This window comes from Chanodichthys erythropterus, chromosome 10, assembly GCF_024489055.1.
Source record: "Chanodichthys erythropterus isolate Z2021 chromosome 10, ASM2448905v1, whole genome shotgun sequence".
NCBI classification, from domain to species: domain Eukaryota; kingdom Metazoa; phylum Chordata; class Actinopteri; order Cypriniformes; family Xenocyprididae; genus Chanodichthys; species Chanodichthys erythropterus.
The window spans coordinates 20,098,383-20,116,549 of record NC_090230.1 but is presented as its reverse complement, the minus strand read 5'-3'; the positions used below and the strand labels follow the sequence as shown (position 1 = coordinate 20,116,549).

At 35.5% G+C, this 18,167-nt stretch overlaps 2 protein-coding genes across 2 annotated transcripts; both read right to left on the bottom strand.

Annotated features, from left to right (window-relative positions):
- Window positions 1-7: 7 nt before the first annotated feature.
- On the bottom strand, window positions 8-13,582 carry ippk (inositol 1,3,4,5,6-pentakisphosphate 2-kinase). The gene is made up of 13 exons (XM_067396451.1): window positions 13,389-13,582; window positions 11,227-11,286; window positions 10,835-10,930; window positions 10,669-10,735; window positions 9,092-9,213; window positions 8,399-8,488; window positions 7,999-8,057; window positions 7,498-7,570; window positions 6,475-6,754; window positions 5,130-5,265; window positions 4,546-4,648; window positions 2,704-2,783; window positions 8-2,621 (listed from the first exon to the last, which is right to left on the bottom strand). The coding sequence occupies exons 1-13, from the start codon at window positions 13,467-13,469 to the stop codon at window positions 2,417-2,419; spliced, it is 1,452 nt and encodes a 483-aa protein (XP_067252552.1). The 5' UTR covers window positions 13,470-13,582; the 3' UTR covers window positions 8-2,416.
- Window positions 13,583-16,481: 2,899 nt separating this feature from the next.
- Window positions 16,482-17,723, bottom strand: si:dkey-42i9.4 (uncharacterized protein LOC492503 homolog). Its single transcript, XM_067398800.1, has 3 exons — window positions 17,566-17,723; window positions 17,259-17,395; window positions 16,482-17,030 (listed from the first exon to the last, which is right to left on the bottom strand). Exons 2-3 carry the CDS (start codon window positions 17,374-17,376, stop codon window positions 16,693-16,695), a joined length of 456 nt encoding a protein of 151 aa, XP_067254901.1. The 5' UTR covers window positions 17,377-17,395; window positions 17,566-17,723; the 3' UTR covers window positions 16,482-16,692.
- Window positions 17,724-18,167: the final 444 nt, after the last annotated feature.

Sequence of the window (18,167 nt, the reverse complement as noted above, 5' to 3'; positions counted from 1 at the left end):
GCCAACATTCATGTCATCAGAACTTCATATCTAATCATTTTATTTCATATAAACACCTGTACAATCACCCGTTAGGAACTACATATTGATGCCATCTGTGTCAATCATTTTTACACATGATATGCCCACACTGTATGGAAATATACATCATTAGACAAGAGCTAGAAAAATAAATAATTTTAAATACAAAATGTCTGACAGCAAAATCCACTTTGTATTTTGAAATAGTTAAATTTTAACATTAGATTTCATCACAGAAACTGTGATCTTTCTTTCTCTTCTTGCTTAATAGAATTAATTTCCATTTCTATCTTACATAGGGATTACAGATTTTTATTTTATTAGAATAGCACAATGTCACCACCTCAGACTCGTAATATCTCTGGTTCATTGGTTCAAAAGGGGAAGATGTTGTTAAACCTAAGGCGAATACAGCAATGTCTGGTGTGGAGAAACTGCACTTAATCAGATACATCATAACACATCAAAATTGAGCAACATGACAGTCAAACAAACGCCATCGGTCGGACAATGAAAGCGCATTCACTCACAAGTAAGGCGTATAATACTTCTGTTGACACCAGTTCACATTAAGACAAAAGGGAGTGTGAACACAGTTTGGCATTGTTGAATGTTCATCCATGTAAAACTCAAACACTTTTCACCTGATGAGAACTGCACTGACGGCTTTGAGTTAAGCAAGCCGACGCAGTCAACATCACGGTAAAAGAGGTAAACAGAAGCATGAGTATCACTCACGCCACAGTATTTTGTAACAGTAATATTCCCTATGACGAGAAAATGGCAACCATGAGGTGCCATCTTTAGTGTTGAAGTCGCACAGTAAAATTTGCATCAACAGTCTCACTGTGGATGGTTTTTCGGTAAAAAAGGCGCCAAACATGCACACAACGTTAAATCAACACCGCCATATCTGTGGCACAGCAATATACTGATTTTCTGAAAAACTGCTGGATCAACTTGTGTATTGTGCTAACAATAACTGCCATGCTGTCCATCTTTGGCCGTCTTATGAAATACGTCTGGCTCTGCAAACAATTATGGCCTTTAAAACTCAGGCCAAACATAGCTGTAGTAGTGTTTAAGCTGCTGGGATTGAAATCCTCTGGTTGTTTTCTAGTCTGCGATTTCAAAACAGATGACAACTAAGCGTATTAATGTCAAACTCAAAGACAGAGCAGATGTAGATGGACAGGCACAGCTGATTTTGCATTTTACAGTTTTTCCGGGAAAAAAAATAGTGGTGTTTGAGATGATAGACTAACTTTAAAGAAGTAGTTCATCCAAAAATGAAAATTCAATCATTATTTACACACCTTCATGTCGGTAAACTGAGGTTTTTCCACATATTTGAAGTTCCAATGAAAAGCACCATAAATGTAGTCCATACAACTCGTGCACTAGATTTCAAGTCTTCTACAAGTCTTCTATAGTGATACAACAGTATTGAGTGAACAACGCACTTAAAATTTGAAATTTGCGTTCAAAAATGTTGTTCATTCAGTTACTACATGCTCAACACCCAACAGCGTTTTGTCCAATTCAGACAAAATACCAAGTTAGAATGAACTGCCGAGCTGCATAAAGTTTCTTCAGCCATTTTGATTAGATTTGCAGTTACATGAGGGTGAGTAAACAATGGCCAAATGTTTATTTAGTGCAAACTAATCTTTAATAAGACACTTCGATTTGTATATGGTGGTAGACTGTTATGCAAGGCAAGCGTGCTTTATAAAAATACACTTTGATTAGCGAGTAATATCATTAGTTTTGTCTTCTAATTCATAAAATCTAATCTTAAGGGTAGTGACAGTGTTAGCGCAACCGCATTCACTAGCATGCAACAGGTCTGTGCTTGTCAGTATAACTTCTGCTACTGTAGCTCACCATGGGTCAGTGGTTTGAGGAGCTCTATTGATGTAGTTTTGCTAAAAACTCAAGTACTTGTCTGTGTTTGAACTGCCTGTACAGCGACTGCCGACACGGCCAAGCTGATGCACGGTAAAACGTTCATTAGGGAAAATCGCTGTAAGCCACTTTTGGCACTTGGAAACCACAGTAGCGCTGCTGTGTGAGAGAAACACCCAACAGCACTGCACAAAAACACGCACACACACACACAACCTCCTCGTCCTCCCTTTTTACAGCCAATGACTGACTCATTCAGGTATTCTGTGCTTTAGGAGACCAGCCCCAGTGAGAACATCATCTAAAAAGAAAAACAAAAGGTCGTCCCAGCAACAGCCCACAAATGCCGCCGTTGCTGCCAACTTCACGTCGCAGAACATAGTGGGAGGGCAAACAGCTAGACAAACTAGCAAACAAAAAGAACAAAACTATTCACTATTTCAACTTCACTTCTACGTATTTCCCAAGCAGCACTCGTGGAGGTGTCTCATACAGCATGGAAGAGCAGCGTGCACTCCTGCCTTTCCTTATATAGGCTGGAGGGGGGAGGAGCTTGCGTGCTCCGCAGGTAGTAGTTGACGATTTTGGTGTCCAGCTTGAACTGGTGAGGGATGCCTTCATACGGTTTGGGGTCTAGATCAAGGATGGAGACGGAATACGTAAAACGAGGCTTCTCCAAATTCAACTGGTGTCTGTAAACACAAAGCAAATAGAAGGTAAAACGACCGCAAACATCGAGGCGAATCATTAATTAAAGTGTGAAAACAAACTTACTCCTCGTCTTCTTCGCATGGTGCAAACGTGATCATGATTGAGCAGTCTTTGGCGGTCATTGCAACTCTATACTGATGAACCTGGAAAGTGACAAGATGTTAGGTGAAATTAAAATCTGTATTGTACCTCTGAGAGTGAATCTCACTTAGGCTACGTTCAGACTGTCAGTCCAAATCCGATTTTTGTGCATATCCGACTGAAATCCCATCAGATTTAGCAAGTGTGAACAGGGAAAAAAAGAAAAAAAAAAAGTAATACGATTTTTACAAATCCGTTTCGAACTACATTCATATGTGTTTTGAAATCTTATTCAAATCGCATTCTGGAAATTTCGGTCTGACGCCTCGGATCGGATTTCGCATGGTTTATGTGACTTTCTCACACCATGTAAAGCGGAAACGTCAGATGTTGTTATAGGAAACATGCTGGAAGTCGCTGCAGAAACAAGGCTGTTGTTGCAAAGTGACAAAAATGACAATATAATGGAGACATATTTTTAAACTGGCATGGAATAAAGCCACTCACACCAGTCTCCTATGGTCCTGCCGTTGCCTCCGAAGACTTATTAGGGACTTTAAACAACAGCTGTTGATGGAACGGCAACGACGACCGGAAGTAAACTGTCAACTGCCGTAGCTAAAGAACGCAAAAATCACTAAGCAACAACAAAGAGGACGGCGAGAATCATTTAATCATTTGACATAGTAAACTACATTGCATGTAAATAAAAGCAAGAGAATGGTTGCTTTTGGCATTAAATGACATACAGATACAACTAAAATACCAAATAACCATAGAACATAACATTTACTTATCTAGTCTGTCACGTATTATCGACTACGGCAAATCGGCTACTCTCCCGTAGTAGACGGTTACAGTAGAACGTCAAGAAGTGGCAGTTAAATTTGCGCATGTGCAACAGAATGCCAGAATGCCGTTGCCGTTGTATCAGCAGCTGCTGCTTAAAGTCCCTAGTAGTCCAGCGCGGCGGCTACACAGTGTCATATTGTAAATAAGACGAAATCTGTATTGCAAACCCCTCTATGTTGCAGCTGTTGTTGTTGTTTTTGGCATATACTACGAAGGCAACGTCATTATAAACCAATGCAGATTATACTGGAAAACTAAATACCTGCTGTTGTCTATATGTCATTAATGGTAATCAAACTACAAAACACAACTGTTCACTGTATAAATTTAATATGGATTAATCTTTGTTAAAGCTATTTTACATTTAATTATTAATGAATACTACAGTTAGACCTCATTTTATTTGTATCTTTGTTAGGCTATATTGTATGTACCTATGCTTGTAATGTCTTTTTTTATGGATTGTTCACTTGCCTTTATTAATGGATGAACTTAATAAGTAAAGCTAGTAGCTCTTGCTGTAATAGAGTACTTAAAAGTGGCCTTTAAGCATTAAATGGAAAGCAAAGTTACCCCCACCCCCAAAATATTTTTCTTGCTGATCCGAAAAATTATCCGATCCGAAAAACCGTAATACGATCCAAACCATGAGTTTTGTGATCCGTTGGACCACTATTTACAATACTATTAGTTTTATATAAAAATAAACTTGTATTTTATTGAATACCAAAAACATATATATATATATATATATATATATATGTATATATATATATATATATATATATATATATATATATATATATATATATATATATATATATTACACTACTTTTATAATTAACCAATAACAATTTCTTTTATATAATTTTAGGCTTTATTTAATTTATTAATTTTTAAATGCCCAATTTTGGGGTGAAATACAACTTATTTTGAGATTCACACCTTAACTCAGCAGCATCACAGTCTTACCTTCCCAGCTGCATATTCTACAGAGCCGTCATCCTCAGTAGGACAGTTTTTAACCGTGTCCATGAAACTCTCATTATAAGGCCCATCTATTTGCAGTCGGTTTCTGGGGATACAAACAAGTGTTGATTAGATGTTTAAGTGCTTTTAAGCATGTTTATTCACAAAGAGGTTGTGGCTTTGCATGGAAATCACCAATGACCACATTGCACAGGACCACCATGTGGCCACAGTGCCTCATAACTAGTTCAAGTACCACACCCACAGACAAATGAGTCTTTTGCGCCACCTAGTGTTTGTGTCATACAGTCTTTCAGGGGACTGTAATAAGACTTTTACTTTGTTTTTAATTATTTTTAACTTCTATGGTAAAATTTATATAATAACAAATAAGTTGTGATTCAGCAACTGTACTGCATTTTTACATAAAACTATTCCAGTACAGGTGAACACTGCACAGATCTGGTTTGGGCTGAAATATCCGCCCAATAGAAAGTTTGCTCAACACGAACAAACTGTTCTTACACTGGAATATTGATCTGATAGATCAGTAACAAAGCGCTCAATATCCCAGCTTAAAAATTCACCTTTCTTTCGGGAACTCTTCTAGATACTGCTCCACACGTTTGTATAGAGGGTAGATTCCTTCAATATCCAGGTTATCCAGCATCTGAACTTGGAGGATTTTTGAAAGGACACTGTCTTTAGGGAGGCCATGGTTACCTGTGAAGACATAAAAATGAGCTCAACATGTACAGTACAGTCCAAAAGTTTGGAACCACTAAGATTTTTAATGTTTTTAAAAGAAGTTTCATCTGCTCACCAAGGCCACATTTATTTAATTAAAAATACAGTAAAAAACAGTAATATTGTGAAATATTATTACAATTTAAAATAACTGTGTACTATTTAAATATATTTGACAAAGTAATTTATTCCTGTGATGCAAAGCTGAATTTTCAGCATCATTACTCCAGTCTTCAGTGTCACATGATCCTTCAGAAATCATTCTAATATGCTGATCTGCTGCTCAATAAACATTTATGATTATTTTCAATGTTGAAAACAGTTGTGTACTTTTTTTTTCAGGATTCCTTGATGAATAGAAAGTTCAAAAGAACAGCATTTATCTGAAATACAAAGCTTCTGTAGCATTACACACTACCGTTCAAAAGTTTGGGGTCAGTAGGAATTTTTATTTTTATTTTTTTGAAAAGAAATTAAAGAAATTAATACTTTTATTCAGCAAGGATGCATTAAATCAATCAAAAGTGGCAGTAAAGACATTTATAATGTTACAAAAGATTAGATTTCAGATAAACACTGTTCTTTTGAACTTTCTATTCATCAAATAATCCTGAAAAAAAATATTGTACACATTAAATGTTTCTTGAGCAGCAGATCAGCATATTAGAATGATTTCTGAAGGATCATGTGACACTGAAGAATGGAGTAATGATGCTGAAAATTCAGCTTTGCATCACAGGAATAAATTACTTTGTGAAATATATTCAAATAGAAAACAGTTATTTTAAATTGTAGTAATATTTCACAATATTACTGTTTTTTACTGTATTTTTAATTAAATAAATGTAGCCTTGGTGAGCAGACGAAACTTCTTTTAAAAACATTAAAAATCTTAGTGGTTCCAAACTTTTGGACTGTACTGTACACCTGGTCTTGCATAACAGATTTACGATTACAGATATATGCAGCAATAATCCGGTATTTTACACGCCCTTTAATGCGTCTTTGAAATGCATGACATTCATTCCAGCTTACTCCTACGCATATACTGTGACTCAACAGTAAAGTGTTTTCCATTGGAGCTAAAATGAGAGTTTAGCAATATTTTGGCTGGTAAATGCCAAACAAACCATAATTTGCCCATCCAAATATTCATTAGTTAGCAGTTGCTGGTAATGGCCTCACCGTTGCGGAGCAGGTCTCTTGGGAAGGGACTTGCTTCACAGTGCGGCCTGCTTTCGGATAGGTGCATCTTCCTGGGCTCTCCCGAGCGATTCGAGTCCCCGCCGCTGAGCAGAGAGGAGCAGATCACCTGAATGAAATCATTGAGGATGGCTTTGCCAGGCTGGTGGCCATTATAGAGGCCATTACTATGGGGGAAATAAGGCCAAAGGTGCTGAATGAGATCATTCAAGTCGGGTTGCTGCTTGGCGTCATCTTTACAACTAAATATCAACTCTCCGCCCTGAAAAAAGATGGGAGAAACAATAAATTAATGCAACTTTCTAATTAAATCAAAACAATATACAAACAGCAGCTAAATTTTAATATTCTCTTTTCCAAAGGGGAAGCTGGTTTTAGGTGGTTTAAGCTGGTCACAAATCCAGATCAATATGCTAGTTTTTCAGTTAAAAAGTGGCCAAAATCCCTCTAAAAACAGCCTGATTTGGCTGGGAGACTAGTTGAAACCAGTAAACCAGTTTAAGCTGTTTTAGTCATATGAGTACCAAGTTCCTGGATGAATATAACTTGAGACTTACTCCGTATTAATCATCATCGCTGCTTGTTACTTTAAATGCTGAACATTCAGTGGAAGTCGAGGGAAAGTTTTAAAACTTTACTCTTGAAGTGTTAAGTTCAGAAAATAGACCTTATTCAGAGCAGCGCCATGACAGGTATCAAAGCGAGGCTGTGACGAATAGACTTGTCATATAAAGCTCCTAGATCACTTATAATTTTCCACATAAGTTTTTTGTTTGAAATCTCTTGGGAAGATATTTTTGCAGTGTTTCATCAGCAGGACAATCCAAAAACACATTACATAAAAGTACAACCTACTCAAGAGATGTAAGTCTATCCCTCACATTCAAGATGGCACTGCTGTGAATAAGGACTATAGACAGCAGGCTGAAATGAACTACGAAATAAAGTTTGTTTAGAGACGTTAAACGGTCCGGGACCGAATTAATTACAGAAGTTTATATTTACCTTAAAGATTTTCAAGTTGTTTTGTGGTTCCTCTAACAGATTCTTCAAAGCAACGTACATTCGCTGTTTGCTCCTGGAATACAAGTTATTCAATAATATTCAGGTTTGTAAAATAAGATGCATTTTTGCAAACAATGAAGGAAAGTTTAGGGAGAAAGAATTAACATGTTAAGAGATTATATGGATAATCTGTTTCTGAACCTTCTGTTTGTTTAGTGTTCCTGTGACTCAAGCAGCAGTATGAAGGCTTCAAGCTGCATTAGAGATTATAGAGCTGGTTTCACAGTGGAAAGGTGAGTCAAAGCTTTTGCCAAAATGGTGAATGTGGCCATTTTTCTCAGTGGAAAATACTTTGTTTTAACAAAGGTCAGTGACGCAACTGGCTTGGTGAATCTCTTTGCCGCAGTGAGTTGGATTTGTTAACAAAGCTGGCTAAAGGTCATGTACCATCAGCGAAAGATATAAATCCAGCTGCTCTGAGTGACTGAAGCAGTGACTCACCCCGAGAAGAGATCCAGGGGGCAATATCTGCTCAATCGCTTCCACTTCCCATTGGCTAACTGTAAGATAATAAAATAATGTTAGGAATTTTACTGTAAACTTTACTAGTAGTGTTTCGGTCAAGTACACCAGGGACATCACGTAAGGATGATACACTCTCCAGTTTCCGTTTCACCTCTACTTTGGGACTGAAACTGATTTTCGTATTTGTGCAACATCTTCTGCAGCCAAACCCTCAAAGGACTGATTGTATGATAGCACACAGTACAAACAGACAGCAGGATGTTTACACTACACCATCCTCTTTTTCTTTTTTTATTAAAGCAGAAGCTTACTTTTAGAAATCTGGCTTCTCTTCTATAAACTAGAGTTACTTTGGTGATTCTCAGCAGGTACTTGCCTTGTAATGCTGATGCATGCAGAATCTGCAAACTTTGCGTTTGCATTCCTTGGTTATGTGTCTTGAAAAGGGTAGGAATCCACATTTTGGCTGGAGGGGAAAAAAAGGAGAAATATGCAGTTATATCTCTGCATCTCAAGTTACACAATGAAGTTTTGTGAACAAGCTTAATGCGAAGAAGTTTCGTTGTTTTTATGAACACACAAACAAGCCTTTCAGATGGGATTCACGCCACCTTCTCCTGTTTGTTTGACTGACCATGTGATTAAATTCCACACAAGAATAGATTCAATGAGTCATTCAGTTACTTTGGTTTACTTCCCCAAAAACGACATTTTTAATAAACTGATCCCTAAAAAAAAAACTAGTTCTTGTTTTATATGAGATTCAAATCTTCCAATTTAACAACACAGAGTGTCTACACCCTAACAGCATGAGGATATAGAAAACCGCATCAACAACTGTCAGCAAGTTCACTGACCGCACATGATAAGACATGCGACACTAAAGTCGATGCATTCAAGGCGAGGTTTTTGGCACACTCGCGTCTTGATATGTGATTATTTTCAAAATGTGTATAAAAATTACATCACTGTCATTTTTAAAGTGCAAATTTTTCCTTGAAATAAACAACAACACGATCATAATGGTAGTGACGTGTTGTGGCTGTGTCAAGCTGAAAGTGGAGTTCACCTTTATTTCGACGCATATTGGCGGTCTGTGGTCTCTGAGGTGGTGGAGGGGGAGTTGGGTCAGGTTGGGAAGGCATAAACCACACCCGCTGAATGTGTCCATGACCTTGTCACAGCGCAGTTCTGCATGAAAGGAAGGTCACAACACCGTTCCACAACATCAAATCCAGTCTACAAAAGTGACTGCATCTTACATGCATATGTTTACATGAAGAACAAACTGAATTTTTTGGTGGGTGAAACTCAGGGAAACATATTCAAGTTAGAATTTACACTAAAAGTCATACAATAAAAAGATATTTTTGTTTAAAGAAAATTGTGCTTATTTTAGGATATTATCTGCATAGCAATTAAGCATATTTTCCACTAAATTGTCATTACCGTAATGGACCAGAATGTTTAATTTTGAGTAATTCACATTAATCTCAAAGATTTTGCTGTTAAAATACAACAAATACTACAATAAAGTATAAATGGGTCAATAACGTGACGGGTCATTTTTTTTGTCCAAAGGCCTTAATAATAATAAAAAAACAAAGATATGACATCCAAAGTATGTAAGGTAGTACAACTAGTTATCTTTTATTGAATCCAAAAGGTTTTAAATATATTTTGCTACATATAAATGTATTTTAAAGATTTTGAAGTGTCAAAAGGTCATTTGGTTTAACCGTCCAAAGGCCAATACAGCCATTTCAATTGTGATTAAAATATCTTAAAATGTAATAATATAATGCAATATGGTATTACAATTATGTGTAGAAGTCGTTGCTTTGTTATGAGAAAGAATGTCCGGAAAAATGAATTTCACCAATATAAAGGGACCATTTTGGGTCGAGTCATGCAGTCAGTATCATGTGACATTATTCAAACACCTGCAAAGGACCACATGGTCATGAACCAAAGTAATTAACTCTCTCTTAACAATGTGAAAAATGCTTGTTTTCACTTCCTCAAACACATTTCCCGAAACATCAGGTCATTCGGTACAACTGCTTTAAAACATGGAAAATGTTGTAATATTTTAAAAACTTGTACTAAATATAAAATGTTTGATTGTCCTTTTACTAGTTAACTACATATTAGCCTGTTAGCATTGTTTGAAAATATTGTCATTCAGTATAACCAAAATTTTGGTGAAACTGAATCACATTTTGTGACAAATTTTGTCAATCTTGTAAAAAGAAGACAAAAGCAGTCTTAATTGATAATAAAAAACAATCTCATTGTTAACACTTAATAAAACTTCAAAATTAATTATATCTCCGTTACGTTTTTTTACACTTTTAAAAACCTTGTTCGTCAATGACCCAAAAACTTCACTTTTACTTAATAATACACTTGTTTTTAGGGGAATTACAGCAATGCCATTTTTATTTTTTTTGCATTACGGTAATGAGAATTGGAGTAAATGTGTGTAATTGTTATAAGAATGCAAAAAAAAATCTTTAGTTTATTTAGCAAAAAAAAATTATTTACTTATTTTTGCGGAAATGTGATATGAATGTGTTCTAGACCAATTTTATGAGATTCACCAAATGTTTAAAAGGAACAAAATGAAAGTTTGCTCATTCGTACCAGGTCGTTCTTGTTGGACCTTCAGCGATAGCTGTCTCACAAAGTCCAGCGGTAGTTTGACAACCTCCTGTGAACAATCAAACCATTATTTTCATCTTATTTGCATGGCTTGAGTTAAAGCAACATGATGTATTAATGTACACAAACTCCTTAAACTGTAACTTACTCCACTGTGAACGTATTCCTCCCCCAGCAAAGGCTTCATGACATATTTACTATAATCCACAATGTTGAGGATGTGTCGGAAAGCTTGTTCTGCGGTCTGGTAGAAAAGAAGTAGGAAAATGAGCTGATAATAGGGTGTATGACAATGTAAACAGACCAGGACCGAACATTTGATGCACATATGCATGGCTGCAGATGCCCTTTGTACCAAGAGAGACAGTGAGACAGTGCAAGAAAAGCACACAAATCTTGTTTAAAAATCACTATTTAGATGTTTTATGAACAATTTAGCATCACATTTATATTGTACAAAAAGGCAATACAGCTTTATAGTGCATATTTGAGAAGTTTTGGGAAGTACTATTCAGTAATATCAATTTGGGGAAGTTTTACCTGTCGTGTATGTGCGGAGTCTTCAGAGGGAAACTTTAACAGACGGAGAACTCGACAGTGCTGTAACGAGAAGTAACGTGTTTGAAAACAGAATTTGCAAAACTTATTTGCAATAAGTTTGACCGCTGTAAGTATCCTAGTGAACAAACCGTCTTATTTTAGTCAAACCAAGGAAATCCTCTGAAACAGGTTTGCTTGTGACTGTACTTGTGTGGACAACAAATACTCCATCCACTCAACTGTGAACTGAATACACATTACGTTTTTCCCATAATGCCCTTGTACATAAAAAGTTCCACAAAAGGTAACGGTGACATCATCGCATTGACGATAAACTCACTGCCTGGCGGTTTGTTTTATGGACTGATGTAACCGATGGGCACTTAAACGCAAATGCAGTTTCTAAACGCTGTTTCTCAACAATTACAAAACCTACTTCTGCCTCACAAAACGTCAAACATGAAAGGATGATGTTGATGAAGAAATTATGTATAATTCACCTCAAAATTAACCGAAAAAATAAGTGATATTGTACACATTTACAAGTAAAAAAATTTAAATTGTCATTAACGCAATGAAAAACTAATTTAATAATTTCCAGACAGTTATTTTTTGTAATAATAATAATTATTATTATTAAAAAAAGCATGCATAAAAATCTGTATGACAAATACTACCATGATGTAGAATTACAAATGTATTACATATATACATTTTTTTTTAAAAATCACATTACAGCAATGGGAATTTCTTTGATTCTAATGAGAATTTGTGATAATTGTCATGAAATTAATGTCATATAGTAAAAAAATATATATTTATGAACATATCCATTTTTTTTCTTCTATGTGTGAAATTTTGGATGCCTTTAAAAATAGTTTTTAACATAATCTCACTCAATCTTTCATTGATAAAGATTTTGTAGTTCAGCTCGTATTCCAAGAATTTAAAACGGGCCGACCAACGTGACAAAAACACACAAGAGTGGGAGCGTGAAAGAATGTCTGTAAACAGCAAATAGAGACGGACAAGCCCTTGCAGGACTCCAGAACTGGTTGAAAAAACTGCATATAAAGTGTCACCCGTTTTCTCCACACCCAGTTTGGCATGATTACATAAACACATTGGCCAATGTTGTCTCGGGCAGCTGCCTGTGATTGGATACACACTCTTGTGTTGTAATCTGTAATACAAATCCAACCAGTTTATGGCTCCGGACGTTTGATCCGGTGGTTTATTCAGAGTATTTATCGTATGATGGTACAGACGCACAAATGAGCTGGAAAATCAGGCATAGGTTAAGCTGTTCCCGTTTTACAGGAACATATCCTTGATCTTAACAAAACAGGGCCTTGATATTGCAATCCAAGTGAAAAAAAAAGAAGTCAACTACATGCTAAATGAAACTGATAAATGAATGACATTGCTTTCATTACTCACAATAATGAATCTCAAACAGTTGATTTTAGAACAATTTTATATCCATGGTCCAAAAATAAAGAGGGTTCTGGCTTATGTGTTTTTACATGCAATAACCCAAGTAAAATCCCCCCTCCCCCTCCAAAAAACAAAAACAGCCTTTGGCCAATGCCAAATACACATAAGTGATCAACATCCACAGTACCACCCATCCTAATCAATATTCAAACCCATCATCCTGGTTTATAATGGGTCTAGACCCTCATTATCCTTCACTTTTAACATTTAAAGGTTTCCAATCTGAACTTTGAATCCTGGATGGAGCAAATATTAAGTGTAGATGCACAATACCACCCTCACACTATAAGATCACCACTAACCATTCATTCAACCGACCGCAGCATTATATATCCAACATTATACGTGCCACTAAATTGTGTTTAAGAACTTTAGATCTTGTGGGTGTGGCATGGATAACACACATGTGACACATGCTGTACCTTCACTTTATCAATGAATCCTGGTTTAGCTTGCTAGGTGGCTATTAGCTTTAAAGCCCTGCCAACACCCTTTTAAGACAAAGAAAGAGTTGATTTCCGTCTAATGGTGGTGTAAAGATACCAAACTTAAAGTTTAGGTCCTTTCCAAACAGTTTGAATTGATTTTCTATTGGCTGAATCAGATTTGGTTGAGTTTATATGAATCTTGGCTAAGCTAAACGCTAGTAACTATTGATCACCAACCTGCAAATGAGACACGACCAGGCTCTTGTTCCCCTCCCCGTGATATTTCCAGTCGTTTTCGTCCATTTTATCCAGTTCCATAACCCAGAAGAACCGTAAACTTGTCGGGTTTTGGCGCAGATTTGATACTCTGGGCGAGATGATCGGGGTCAGGCGCAAAACTTCTGGTGGATCCGTGTCTGACACACCGACGGGTGTAGCGCTACTACCGCTTTCGCGAGGACATGCCCCCGCTGCGCTCTCATTGGTCAGACGCAGAGGTTGCGGGTTTTTCATTGGCCAAAAGTGTTTGACATTGTTAAATGCATCCGCTAACTGGATGCTAAAAATGTCAATCAAATGTTCGCACTCTTCTGAATGCAATTTATAGGCTGTGTATATAAAATGATGTCATGAACGCATGACTTTCTTCTGTCCCTTTTCTGTTTGCTTTTACAAGATTCTGAGAAAGAGGAAAAAAAAAATCAAGACTCAATGAGGTTTATAAATAATGCAAGTATAATACATTGCATATAAAACATTTTCTATATATTATAATATTTATATTATTTAATAAACATTGTATAAATAAATTTTGGACATTTTATGGAAGCCCGTTTCCACCACTAAATGAAAAAAATAAGGTAAAAACATATCTCGCAATTGGGTCAATCCTAATACAGTGACTTTTACTGTCTCAGTGATTTACTTATATTTTCTCTAAAATGAGTCACATATTTTTAAGAAATGGCTTAAATTGTATGTTTAGGTCTTCTTTGTCACTTACACAGAGATAATAGACATTAAAAATACTATTTTGTATTTTACACACCTTTTTATTGATGTATGCATTCGATTTTATCATGTCCTCAGTGCAAAGTAATCAACTTCCACAAGACATATAAATCATGAAATGATAAAAACCATCGAAATATTTTTCAATTATGTTATAGACTAGGCTAATCTTCCTCTAGGCTAATCATACATATAAATCATGTGAAAATATATTTTTTTCACAATTTTCCTCAATTACCATGTCCCTGAAGTCATCTTCCACCCTGTTAGTATGTACTTTCTCTCCTTCCAAAACTGACTGCAGTTTCATCGAGACCATTTTCAAAAAGTGACATCAATTCTTTTTCCTGCTGGAATTCAACTGTACAAACTGACGTTAACTTCAACTCTCACTCTTAAAGTTCCACCCTGTTAGGCTATATTATATTATGGAGAATGTTTGTCCTATCAAAAAAATGTAAAAACAAATCTGACATAGTTATAAAAGTTCTGTTTATCTGAAGAAGGTTAGCTAAATGTTGATCACTCAAAGAGCTATGGCTAACTTAGCTCAATATTTTCAATCCTGTTAGGTTCATAGACCTAACAGGGTGGAATTCAAATAGAATAAATAGTATTTAGTGTATATAGCAAATTCTTTTGCGAGTTATAATGTCAGAATTCTGAGATATAAACTCGCAACATGTGAGAAAAAAGTCAGAATTGCAAGTTTTTTTATCTCAGAATTCTGGCTTTTTTTCTTGCAATTAACTGACAGACAGTTTCTCTTCTTTTTCTTATATCACGCTATATCACACAATTGTGAGTTTATATCTCAGAATTCTGACTTTATAACTCACAATTGCGAAATAAAAAGTTACAATTACTGTTTTTATTTTTTCATTTAGCAGTGGAAACGGGCTTCCATAACATTTAGGGTGTTGTAAAGTATTAAAAAATATATAATTGATTAAAAAAAAAAAAACAATACTAGAACAACGATATGTGAGGGACACTTTTAAAGGGCGAGGTTTGATATATTTGGTCTAGTCATACCATTAAAACAGTTTAAAATTTAAATCATTTAAAATTCCACACTGTAAAAAAAGAATTCTCGGTTCAACTTAAAAAAGTGACCTGGTTGTTTAAAAAATTGAGTTAATTGAAATAAAATATTTGAGTTAATACAATGAAGGTGATTTACGGAAGAGGATTAGAGCCAAGCAATAATAAAAAAATAAAACCATCTCGAGATTAAAGTTGTTAAATTTTAAGAAAAAAGTCAAGATAAAATGTTGAGAATAAACTCGTTAAATTACGAGAAAAAAGTTGTTAAATTACGATAACAAATTCGTTAAATTATGAGAAAAATGTTGTTAAATTTCGAGAAAAAAGTCGAGATAAAATGTTGAGAATAAACTCATTAAATTATGAGAATAAAGTCATTAAATTACGAGAAAAAAGTTGTTAAATTATGAAAACAAATTCGTAATTTAATGACTTTATTCTCAACATTTATCTCGACTTTTTTCTCTAAGTTTTTTCTCGAAATTTAACAACTTTAATCTCGAGATGGTTTTATTTTTTTATTATTGCTTGGCCCTAATCCTCTTCCGTAGTGATTGGATTAATCAACAGAAACTCAAAAAATTCTGAAAATTCAAAAAATCTGAGCCACATTAATTATCTAAGTTGATTTAACAAAAGAACAAAAATGCTGTGATAAATCATGAAAATGCTGCCAGCTTATTTACAAATGCTTGTAAACTTAAAGAAAAAAATGAAAATACCCTATGGCCTTATGAATGAAATTTTGTAATTTATCTTGTAAACATTTAATATACGCATAAAATTAATTAAACATCCATTAAGATCACCCATAAAAAGTTTTACCATAGAAAAATTTATATCAATAACAATATGCCTTTTTTTTTTTTTTTTTGTGACTCACATAGAGACATTCTTTACTCTGGAAAGGCATTTATCCAGAATAATTTTCTTAAGAATTCCTTTCATTAATTGAAGGACATATTTTTACAACTTTTCTTTTAAGATGTAATGGCTTCCATTATATTTAAATGTATGCATATCAGTTGTTTAATTTTATATTCACTATCGGCAAATTCCAAACAAACAAATATAAGTTTAGGAAGAATAAATCATTGTTTTTAAGACGGATGCAAACTTTGTAGCTTTGCATAACTATAGAGTGCTTATTTTAGCAGAGAAACAAACATTAATCATTAAATATGATAAGAAGAAAGGATTGCTTTATGGACAATGGAATAACCACAAAAGACATTTTTATAGAAATTCATAGAAAACCTTTTAATAGAAATTTAAAAAAACATATTCAACATGACTGTACAGGGAGCTTAAAACTTACAATTAATCAAAATACATCTGTTTACACCATGAGGTCAATAGGATGAAGATTTCACCATTGATTTAAAAAAAAATCTGTCTAAAAAAACAAAAGGAGATTTAAAAAGAAATCAAATGTGAGCAATGTCTGATTTACTCAAAGCAGCTCATTAGACAGCATCATTCTTCAGCTGGAGCAAGTCATCATGCCGAAGGATTTGGACGGACTCGGCTGTCCGATTCTCAGTTCATCTTTGCAGCTGTCCGTCTGATTTGTGTCGGACGGAGGTGTGGACTCGTAGAGGACGCATATGGACCCGTCCTCTCCGATCCGGTAGGACACTTCATATGGGTCGACCCACATGGTGAGTTCACTTGGTAGCAGTGAAAAGAGTCGCTCTTTTGTGAGTCCGATCGTACAGGCTGCTTTGCCTATCAGAGGGTCCATCTTGTGGTTGATCCGGATGCACCTGTAACCCGAACCTCGGCAAGGTGCGTTTGGGAACCAATGGTGCCGATAATGATCTACGATGAAAGAGCAAAGTTAGGCTTTGGCACAATCAAACACGGCCTTGTTGATTGCCAAAAGTGGTGCAAGTTTCAATGAATGGACTTTGGTGCTGCAATAAACCCGAGTCTGATCTTTAGCTGCTTTGTTTGTAACAATAAACAATATTAATTTTCACTACAAGCTATACAATTTGGACTATGTTACTTGAGTTTACTTTAAACAAAGGAAAGATCCAGTCTCACCCCCTAAAGCTTCTTCCAAAGAGAATCTGAATTGTTGCAGCTGTTCTTCTGAAAGCAGTCCCGTTCCCCTCAACAGACGTGTGACAAAGTTAGCAGCAGTAGAAACCTCGGTTTTCATCGTGAAGTTTTTGCATGGGCTGAAAGGGAAAAGGCAGTAAAACTGTGAAACACAATCAAATGTGAGCACGAACGAGTTTTTGAGATCAATTAGCTCAAGTACATCTGAATTCAACAGGCCTGGCCAATGTCTATGGCATGTTCCTTTGTTCAAAACAACACGAAAAATCGCGCCTTAAACGCCACTAACCTGCTCCTGAGAATCGGAATAGGGACACAGTGAGTTTCTACAGCTGTTGCGAATGCTTTTATTAACGTAATTGTAAAAACAGGCAAATAAATGTCTATTTTCGACCGCGAACTTCCTCCTTCGGCTGTGGTTCGAGTACGTGCAGCTCCAGTTCTGAGCTCAGATGGTAAACACTCTGCAGGCACGCGCCTCCGCCAATCAGAGGGCGAGTTCGAGGTGACGTCACAAACGATCCATTTCCATAAACAGACGGTGTATCACGTATCAAACAAGTCAACTGTAGTTTTATAAAATGAGTACTTTTATATTTTAATATTTATTTATAATGTATGGTGCATGTAATTTATGTTTTTCAAAATTTTCCTGTCTCTGTGAATTGTTTTGTATTAAATAAATTCATGTACACAACTTGAATGCATGTATTGTGAACGTTTTATGATAAAAAAAAACGTATGTCATCACTTCACTTTTGTCGCAGTCCATAATCACTTTAAAACAGCAAAAATGATTTTTGTCCATGTTAATGTTTTTTTAAATATACGTTTATTAGTCTGTAACAGTGTTTTGTTGTGTACCATAGCATTTTTGCATGTTATATGAAA